General features: G+C 30.9%; 1 protein-coding gene across 2 annotated transcripts in view; it reads right to left on the bottom strand.

Moving 5' to 3' along the window:
- Positions 1-41: 41 nt before the first annotated feature.
- LOC137400103 (glutamate carboxypeptidase 2-like) overlaps positions 42-11,331 on the bottom strand; it is a 38,082-nt gene continuing 26,792 nt past the window's right edge. For both annotated transcript variants that reach the window (XM_068086411.1, XM_068086413.1), the window contains exons 14-17: positions 6,395-6,566; positions 6,032-6,113; positions 5,100-5,192; positions 42-471 (exon numbers count right to left, since the gene is read on the bottom strand). In XM_068086411.1, the coding sequence (XP_067942512.1) occupies positions 270-471; positions 5,100-5,192; positions 6,032-6,113; positions 6,395-6,566 (549 nt within the window). In that variant the 3' untranslated portion in view covers positions 42-269. The remainder of the gene's footprint in view (positions 472-5,099; positions 5,193-6,031; positions 6,114-6,394; positions 6,567-11,331) is intronic.

The following is an 11,331-nucleotide window of genomic DNA, read 5'->3' as shown; positions in this document are numbered from 1 at the left end:
GCCAACAATTATATGATATTTATTAGAATATTTGCAGCAGCTGGGTTGCTCTTCCCACATTTTGTTTTATTTAAAGCATATAAAATATTAAAGCCGTTATGAAAGCTATGCATCATTAGTGATAAGAATGAGCTATCTGGTAGTTTGAGAAATCAGTGCAAGTATCATATAGGAAATCGTTTGCTTCTTTTAGAGCTAGAATTCTTGTACTAGAATCGCCAAGTGCTATTTTCTCCATTCGCGATCAGTCCAAAGATATGGTTCGCTTTTTACACCTTGCTGAACTCAGTTGCCTTTCTGAGGGTTGAGGCAGCGGTTTGAAGGATATAGGTCACAATAGACATGTTCTTTCTCACATGTTCCCATTTCTTAGGATCAGTATTTGCTTCAATGCGATGCAGTGAGTCGGTTATTGCTGGGAAGACAGCGCCAGAATATGCGTCAAATTTGCTTGGAGCCAATAGGAGGTTCCTGCATAAAACAAAGATATTAAGTCTAGCATAACTTTGTCTTAACTTGATAACAGTAGACACTCTTATAACGTAAACCTATAAGGTAAATTCTATATAACAACAAAAATTTGGTAAAGCTTTTAATTTGTTCGACGTATAGAATTCCTTATAATGTAACGTGTCAAGTCTGCAAATTCTTAAATTTGATGTGAATAACAAGAATTTCATAGTTAACCCTAAAAATACCGCCCTTGAGAGAGAAAACAGCATATGTATAGGGCTCTTCGTTATATATATAAGGTATATATATATATATACCTTATGTATATATACCTTATGTATATATACCTTATATATGTATATATACCTTATGTATATATACCTTATGTATATATACCTTATGTATATATACCTTATGTATATATACCTTATATATGTATATATACCTTATATATGTATATATACCTTATATATGTATATATACCTTATATATGTATATATACCTTATATATGTATATATACCTTATATATGTATATATACCTTATATATGTATATATACCTTATATATATATATACCTTATATATATATATACCTTATATATATATATACCTTATGTATATATACCTTATGTATATATACCTTATGTATATATACCTTATGTATATATACCTTATGTATATATACCTTATGTATATATACCTTATATATATACCTTATATATATACCTTATATATATACCTTATATATATACCTTATATATATACCTTATATATATATACCTTATATATATATACCTTATATATATATACCTTATATATATATACCTTATATATATATACCTTATATATATATACCTTATATATATATACCTTATGTATATATACCTTATGTATATATACCTTATGTATATATACCTTATATATATATACCTTATATATATATACCTTATGTATATATACCTTATGTATATATACCTTATATATATACCTTATATATATATATACCTTATATATATATACCTTATATATATATACCTTATATATATATACCTTATATATATATACCTTATATATATATACCTTATATATATATACCTTATATATATATACCTTATATATATATACCTTATATATATATACCTTATATATATATACCTTATATATATACACCTTATATATATATACCTTATATATATATACCTTATATATATATACCTTATATATATATTCCTTATATATATATTCCTTATATATATATACCTTATATATATATACCTTATATATATATACCTTATATATATATACCTTACATATATATACCTTATATATATATACCTTATATATATATATATACCTTATATATATATATATACCTTATATATATATATATACCTTATATATATATACCTTATATATATACCTTATATATATATACCTTATATATATACCTTATATATATATACCTTATATATATATACCTTATATATATATACCTTATATATATACCTTATATATATATACCTTATATATATATACCTTATATATATATATACCTTATATATATACCTTATATATATATACCTTATATATATATACCTTATATATATATACCTTATATATATATACCTTATATATATATACCTTATATATATACCTTATATATATATATACCTTATATATATACCTTATATATATATACCTTATATATATATACCTTATATATATATACCTTATATATATATACCTTATATATATACCATATATATATATACCTTATATATATATACCATATATATATATATATACAGTGAAACTCGGATAACTCAAACTTCAAGGGACCGAGCAAAAGTGTTCGAATTATCAGAGTGTTCAAGTTATCAGAGCACTGTCACAAGTCCATGTATTTACTTATTTATTAGTAGATACATGAACATATACAAACTATAATATAAATCAAAAGCACAAATGGCTTGTTTCAAATTAAATGCTTCTAATGTAAAGTTTAAAACGTTTTTATCAAAAAGTATAGAGATTTTTCTATCACTTGAGATTGGTTTGTTGTTTGAGGTGATGTTATTGCCAGGACGTTTTTTAGATTGACATTGGCAAAACTTGATCGTTGCTGAAATGCTCAAAGAATAGACATCTTTTTATTTTGAGCGTTTTACCCACGATCAATTTTGCCGATCTTTCTTGAAGTTTTTGCAAAGATTACCTTACTTTACCTGGGATTCGTTAAGAGCAACACTCCGAGGCAGTTCAATTAAAAGTTTTACGAGGTTTTACGGTACATTGTATATCACTCACGCTTTTTGAATGGATACTTATTGAATGTACACACGTATTTTGTGTTTAGGTCAAACGATGAATAGTTTTTTTTAGCTAAGACAACGTATACGTTTGATTACAACATTTTTTAAGACGTTTTAAACATTCAACGTTCCGACGGTAATTCAACACGGAATCAACGTCGGAAAACTATTCATCACGGGCTAGCCGGGTCACGCACTCAAGGATTTTCGCCACGCAAATACAAAACAAAAACAACATGCTGTTTTTGTTTTGTATGTGCGTGGCGAAAATCCTTGCGCCCGTGACCCGGCTAACCCGTGCTATTCATCGTATAGAAGTATAAATCAAATTTCACCAAACCTTTAGAACAGTCGTTGACAAAAATATTTTGCCGATGGAGGTAATAACGACGCTTATGAATTACGAAAAGTTGAGGTTTACCTCTATGGCTTGGAATAAAGTGATTTTCTAAAGCGATAACAACCGTTTCGGTAGCCGTTGGGCAAAAAACAGTTCGTTATAACAGTGTTGAATTCGAGTTATATAGAGCCATTTATCATTGCGTGGGAACGGACCAAGCAAATCCAGTCGAGTTAACCATGTGTTCGCTATATCCGAGGGCGAGTTATCCATGTTTCACTGTATATATATATATATATCTTATATATATATCTTATATATATATCTTATATATATATCTTATATATATATCTTATATATATATCTTATATATATATCTTATATATATATCTTATATATATATCTTATATATATATCTTATATATATATCTTATATATACATATCTTATATATATCTTATATATATCTTATATATATATCTTATATATATACCTTATATATATATCTTATATATATATATCTTATATATATATCTTATATATATATCTTATATATATATCATATATATATCTTATATATATATCTTATATATATATATATCTTATATATATATCTTATATATATATCTTATATATATATCTTATATATATATATCTTATATATATACCTTATATATATATCTTATATATATACCTTATATATATACCTTATATATATACCTTATATATATATATATATACATCCTTATATACTTTCTCAATCTAGTTCGCCATTAGAGATCGTCAGGTGTGTCAACAAAGCACAGAAAATATGTAGCCACGCAATAACTCTAAAATATTTCCAGGCGATCGATCGGTGCAGGCGTTGGAGGGTTGATATACCCAGCTAAATGTCACAAGTTTTCATCTTGCCAAAAGTGATTTTTCATCCTAACCTCGAGCCCTGGTGATGTATAGACCGCTGATCAGACAGACACCGCTCCTAATACACATAGTAAAACTATATTTTTAATTATTTTAGACAAAATATTTTAGAATATTCTTTTTTACATATTAGGCATTGTCTAGAAAAAATAAAAAAAACAATGTAAATTGACATTGAAGGTGTGCGTTCTCCTTGACTTATTGTAAAATTACCATAATCATGAACCATGAACCTAGTGAAATTGATAAGAAAAATTAAAACACTTGTCGATACAAACCTTTAATACTACAGTTACTGTATAGTCTTTCTTAATTTAAGACCGTACAGTAACTGTAGTATTAATGGTTTGTATCAAGATGTTTGTTAATTAAAGACGTTGGCTAGTTTTTTTTGGAAAGGCAAAAGGAGTGAGTTTGGGAAGATTTTAGAATTACAAGTATTGTAATGTTTATATAACATAAAATTCCTTTACGTTGTAGGAGTGTCTACTGTATGTGCACTATTTCATTTTAATAAAATGAATAACAAAGCATGATGAGTAAATGCCCTGCAGCATGCGCTCCCAAGTATGTTAGCGCAAATAAAGATAACAACATCAACTTCACCAGTAGAAGGTAGGAAGCCATTTTGGAAATTGTGGTCAAAAGGTGTCGAAGTAATTACATGCACAATAAGCTTATAGAATGGCACCTGGTCAAGTGGTTGCTTCACAAATCAGTTTGTCCCAAACACGACTTGACAAGCCATTGAATTGTCAGTATGTTAAGGCTGGCACATTGTGACTAATGGATGAAAAAGCAGCATTACTATAGTACAATATTGTACCCTCTAGCAACCGGCTAAATCCGTTCATACAATTTGCCAAGGCAAATTTACTAAAACTTATGACATCAAACTCTGGCACAGTGCCCACTAATGTTCTCTCAATGTTACTTCAGTGTTTCGTACAGTCAAGCAAAACAGTGTTGATGTTGACTGATAACAGAAAGCTAAAATATAGATTTTTCTTTCTGCATTAAATGAGACACAACTGCTGTTGGTAAGGTTAGACAACTCTACTGTAAGCTTACTTGTACAATGGTCTTCCTGGAAGGCCTTGTGGATCCAGAAAGCTTCTTTGTAAATTCATCAATTTGTCATTGACTTCTCTAACTAGATATGGGCTGCAAAGAGGGAAGAAGGTGTTACAGCTACCCTCTGTGACTTCTATTGATAGCATGGCACTAGGAAGGGCTTGTATAAAATGTATGCGCGCAAACTGCCTTAGAACTCTAACCAATGGAGTGCTTCATCAAGGATATTTCAACAACATAGAGGAAATTTGTTGTCTCGCATCCTAATAAAACACTAATATGCAGTTTAGTTTTGTAAATGCAACAATAATAATACTTTGCCATTCTGTCAGTTCTCTTTATGCTGATTGTTAAAATTGACAAGGGGCTGTCAAAATATGACCTCTGAAATGTGCTTAACGACCCTTGAACCCAGATTGAGGGCAGAACTGCTGCTTACAAAAATTCTTCTGAGAAACTGACTTTTTCACACTGCATCTTCACATTGGTGATTGGAAGAAAGAAGTTATGATGCTGAGGAGAATTTTGAAACGTGAGACACTGTATGGTGAGACGCCAAGAGATTAGGCGCTGTGTACTGAGGCGCTGAGATGAGACAGTGGCAGAAGAATGCTGATAGATGAGATGCCTAAAATTAGTGTGGTGATCATTAGATGCAGCAAAACAGAAAGAATGAGTATGAGATGGAGTACAGGCTACTAAACCAGGTTACCGGACCACAAAGCTTTGATCTAGTTTATTCCAGGAATTCAACTCAGCTACTTATTTGCATTTAATAGCATAAAAATCCATATTTCTAGCTCTCTACACAAAAGACAAGCAGGCAATGATGAATATCGCCAGGTTGGCTTATGTTTTTGAAAAAAAACTATCTCTTAGCAGTTATATTCTCTTTGTTTTAATGTTAGGAGTGGCTTACTCCCACTTACCGGCTTGTATCTAGCTGTCTGATCTGCTCTGTCAACTCTTCCGCGTCTTTTTGAAATACACTCACTGCGTGCCGGAAGTACTCTGCAATGAGGATTATTTTAAGAGCTACTCGAGTTCTGAAATTCAGGTAATTTTACAGAATTCTAAAAGTTAAATTGGTTAAAATTTAATTTGATCATTTAATTAACCTTCCCATCCCTACAAAACTGTATTTGTGTCAACAAGCATAAGCTCCGATGTGTTACTTCTCTTAAGTTAAGCTTCAATAGCAGCTACCTGCTATCCCTGTCACTCACCAATAGCAGCTACCTGCTATCCCTGTCACTCACCAATAGCAGCTACCCGCTATCCCTGTCACTCACCAATATCATGAGTAAGATTATTGGCCACCATCAGTGCCTCATGTACTTCAAAGATTTTGTCACTTTCTTCCTTTAGATATCTAGAGAAGCTTTGAACATCAAGGGGGAGGACTAATGAGTCAGATAGATCTCGGACTACTTCTGACAGCACCTGAGCCACTGCTCGAAATTTCTGGTAAATAATTAGAATGGTCATTAATTCCAACGTAGAAAAAAATAAGCTGGTTTGAGAGTTCAACTGAAGTTGATGGCTCATTTATGTCAGAGAGATCAACTGAAGTTTATCTCTCTGACGGAGATGATTTTGACTTCTCTGATGAAAATGAGTCATAAACATTGTTCTAACAATTAACACCAGTAACCTCATTACTCTTGAATTGATGTCAAAACAATCGATAGGTGCGCATCCCTTGGTCTGCTTTTTGTGTGATGAGCTGTAAAATGGCTGCACATTTCAAATGATGAATGTGCATTACCTCATATCTTCCATCTATATATCTCTCAAAGTTTGTGTTTATGTCCAACTACAGCTATTAAAATCTTGGAATTTAAAATTACGCATTCTCATGGATTTGAACTCACAAAAAATGCAACTACAAGTTTTAAATCCACGCAGTCTACCGCTGAGCTATACAAGGCATATTGATCAATGACATCATATACCGTATAGAGTATGCACACACTAAATGATGTATTATTTGAAACTCTATGAGTTTTATTAACTTTATGAATCATGATGCTTTTTCATGTTTTCTTGAACTTCCGTTTTCAGTTTTTTGTACAGTTCAACAGCTATATTGCAGTCAAGGCCAATTATTTTCACACTGTCGCAAACGAATGTATTATATCCGTAGGAAGAGCTTCGACATTCTCTCCCGTTCGATCAGACAAAGACAGTACAATATCTCATTTTTACATTTGTACCAGTATCGAAAGGTACCAGTATCATCGTATTCAAAGTTTTGATGGATAGCTTCTGGTGGAACAGTAACCTTTTTTATACGCACATACGCACGCGTGCGCACACACACATACACGCACGCACACACACACTTCTATGCAAGAATTGCTATTATTAATTCAACATATTCATGATTTTTATTTTGTTTTCTCAGTTTGTATTAATTGTATCATTACTAAATCATCTTTTATTGTAATCGTAACAAAACAGACATAATTTAGCTATTACTTGCTAATCATTTCATATTTACATTTGAACCCTTTAATAGTTGTTTCATTTTTTTTCAATTTATTTGACCTGCACAAAACATTTTTCTCATGATATGATGTTTGAAAGTTACAGTTGTTTAACAAAGTTTGAAAACCTTTATAGTTGTTTTTTAATTTTTTTCTCAATTTATTTCAACTATACAAAACACTTTTCTCATGATATGTTGTTTGAAGATTAGAATGGCAAATGTTAAATACAAATTAATTTTCTGCGCAAAGACTTTAAATTTTATCACCCGGGCAACGCCGGGTACAGCTAATATGTGTATATAGAGAAGTATTGAAAGGTTGGTTATCACCCGGGCAACGCCGGGTACAGCTAATATGTGTATATAGAGAAGTATTGAAAGGTTGGTTATCACCCGGGCAACGCCGGGTACAGCTAATATGTGTATATAGAGAAGTATTGAAAGGTTGGTTTGCTTAATATTTTTGGGCAAACAAGAAGGAATTTACTTGTGTTTTTTTAGCAATACTCCAAACTACATTATGTATGTATATATAAATCTCAGTGTTTGTCTATTTGTTGGTCTGCTATCTGTGTGTCCAGTTATAGCAATAAAGTAATAAAAATGAAAAATCTACTTCGCACTAGATTTGAACATGGAACCTAGGGGTCTGCAAACAAACATTCTAATATATATATACTAGTTGAATGCCCAGCGTTGTCCGGTAATAAAAAAGTCTTTGGACAAAAAAATTTATTTTTATTTAACGTATACAACATTTACCATTCTAACTTTTGAACTTCAAATCACGAGAAAGTGTTTTTTGCGCGATTCCAATGAGTTGAGGGAGAAAATAAAACAGCTGTAAAGGTTTTGAGACCTTTTCAAACAACTGTGACTTCTAAATTTCACATCATAAAATAATTTTTTGTTGAAATAAATTAGAAGGAAAAATAAGACTTTAAAAGGTGTTCAAATGTAAATGTAAAATCATTAGCAAGTAATGGCTAAATAATGTCTGTTTTGCTACGATTAAAAGGAAAAATTGTTTGGTATACAATTATATGATTTTAGTTTGTTTTAGTGTTGGCATCATAAGGCAAAATATCATATAGAGTGGTATAGAAACCTACAGTAATTATTTAATGCAAAAGCTTCCTGGTAAAAGTAATCAAAATCATCATCATTAAAAAATAGCAATAAAACAATATGTTAACCTTAGTAACCAGGTAACTATAGTTACCTGCAATAACTTTAGTGCATTCTGTGGTTATGATCTTCAAAAAAATGTAACATTACAATGTACTGCGTGCAGTATGTACCGGGGAAAGTTTTCACCTTTGAAACAGGCGTGTAACATAAACGCTGAATCTAACTTAAATGAATTAAGCTTGCTAAACACATATAGGAAGGATGTTTTAGTATCCATTTTAGTAAACTTCAAACTTTCAACTAAAATTTTATCACATCTGTTTGGAAATCCGTTTTTATCATAACCGATAACTCTGAACTGTAATAGTAAGCAGTGTATATCTCTTTCTAGCGTTGTGGGTGGTATTTTGGCAAATAGCATATAAAATATGCGTGGACGCAATGTATGTATCAATGTATGCAATGCAATGTATCAATTAATACGCCATTTAGCGTGTGCAATCGAGAAAAGGGTATACAGTATATGATAAGAGCAATTGAATTGTAAGAACAGCGTAGCTTGGTGGTTAAATGCATGGTGAAAAATTTGTGGTTGCAATCTTCGGGGTTTCAAATTCAGCACGAAGTAAGTTTTTCATTCTAAGATTTTAAAGTTATATCTGGACAAACAGATAACTGAATAGACAGGTAATAACAGACGACAAATTTTGATATTCATATACATGTATATAGATATAAGATACATACTTGCGAATGCCTGGTATTGCACTAATAATAAAAATGTTTTTGCGCAGGAAATTTACTCTTAATCAACATGTACATTTACCATTCTAAATTTTAAATGAAGGTGCTTGTTTATTTCTGTGTATTGTGTTTATTCCTATGTAATTCATACTGTACCAGCTGCAGTACCTACTACATCTCTATATAGCAATAGTCTTGCCATAGTTTAAGTATTTTTATTCACATATTGGCAAATCTTTTTCTTCAGTTATGCCTTAACGCATTCTTCCAGCTGAATAGGTAAGCGTAAAAGTATGAAAGATTGACAGGTGTAATAAATATATGCACAGTTTATTCTAAGGTATAGCTAGTCGGATAGCATATGTGTGATAAATGTTGTTCTTCAGAACTGGAGGTGCTGAGCTTAGATCCCGTGTGCAACGGATTATTTATTATAAAAACTTACGGTAGTCGTTATAACTGGACATACCCAAAGACGAACAGACAGGCACAGATTTACGGAGAAGATATACAGTAGCTCCTATAATGTAAATTCCGGATAATGTAAAGAATTTGTGTGAAGTTTTTGCTTCTTACTATGTGAAAAGTTCAATGTTATGTAAAGTGTAAAGTCAGGCAACTTGAATTCGATTTGAATATTACTCAATTTCATCGCACTCACGAAAGAAAAACTATGCACGCATAAAGTTATATCTATTATGTATACAACTTTCACGACATTTTAGTTTGCCATGATAGATTGTCATATGTGTCAACAAAATAGAGTACAGCTGCTGCGCAATTGCTCATAAATACAAAGGCGATCAATTTGTGCAGGTGTCACAGCGTCGGTCTACCAATTTGAATGTGACGAGTTGGAGTATCGTAGAAAATTTTCTTTCATTTTAACCTTGACCCCTGGGTACGATAGATGTCGAACAGGTAGTACCGCTTTTTTTGTAGTAAAAATCTTTTGTTGATTTGTTTTATTGTAGATATATAAAATATTTGTTATTAGTTTTACTTTGCAGAATACACTTTGCTGTTTAGAAAAAAATAAGCAAATCGTTGCAAATGAACGCCAAAGATGTCGAATGCCATGATGACGCTTCCCATCAACTTATTGTAAAAATTAAAAAAAAAAGTATAAAAATAAAACCTGTAAGATTGATCAGAAAAAAGAGCAAAGTTGTCGATACAAACCGATAACAATGCAGTTACGGTACAGCCCACAAATTAGTAGAGTTAAGTCAAGTTTTTCAATTTGCATGGCCAAAGGGGTGTGTTTGAAAAGATCTTGGATTGGATTAGGCAATTTACATGTATTTTACTGTTTTCGTAACATAAATGACCTATAACGTAAACGTTCAAGGAACAGATTATTTACGTTGTAGGAGCGCCTACTGTATGTGATATATTCTAATATCTATATAATGAATCCATTGTGCACATAACTATTACATCGATTAAAATATGCATAAAAATAAAATGTAATGATTATTAAGCTGGCTTCACAGCTCTTATTATAGTAAAAATTTAGACAAGCTCAACTTACTAGCTTAAGTTACTGAAATTAGCCAATTTGCTAATTTTACCGGTAACCACATTACCTGCCACTGTATATATGCAGTGTTTTATTACCCGTGTAATGCTGGATATTCAGCTAATAAGTTCCTAAAAAGCATAATAAAAATTCAAGTAATCTTTCAGTTTGCCGACTTTCCAGTGATTACAATAGAAATATACAATTGCCCATATTGTTAAACTGTGGCATGCAATAAAAATAAATTAAGTTACATGTTCCTACAAAACTAGGTTTGATCATAATGCAACATTAACCATTTTTGTACAGGATTCCTTTTCCTATTTTACAAAATGTTTGAA

The sequence above is a fragment of the Watersipora subatra genome, chromosome 7, assembly GCF_963576615.1.
Source record: "Watersipora subatra chromosome 7, tzWatSuba1.1, whole genome shotgun sequence".
NCBI lineage: Eukaryota > Metazoa > Bryozoa > Gymnolaemata > Cheilostomatida > Watersiporidae > Watersipora > Watersipora subatra.
The sequence above is the reverse complement of the archived record's forward strand: the minus strand, read 5'-3'. Positions and strand labels throughout refer to the sequence as shown.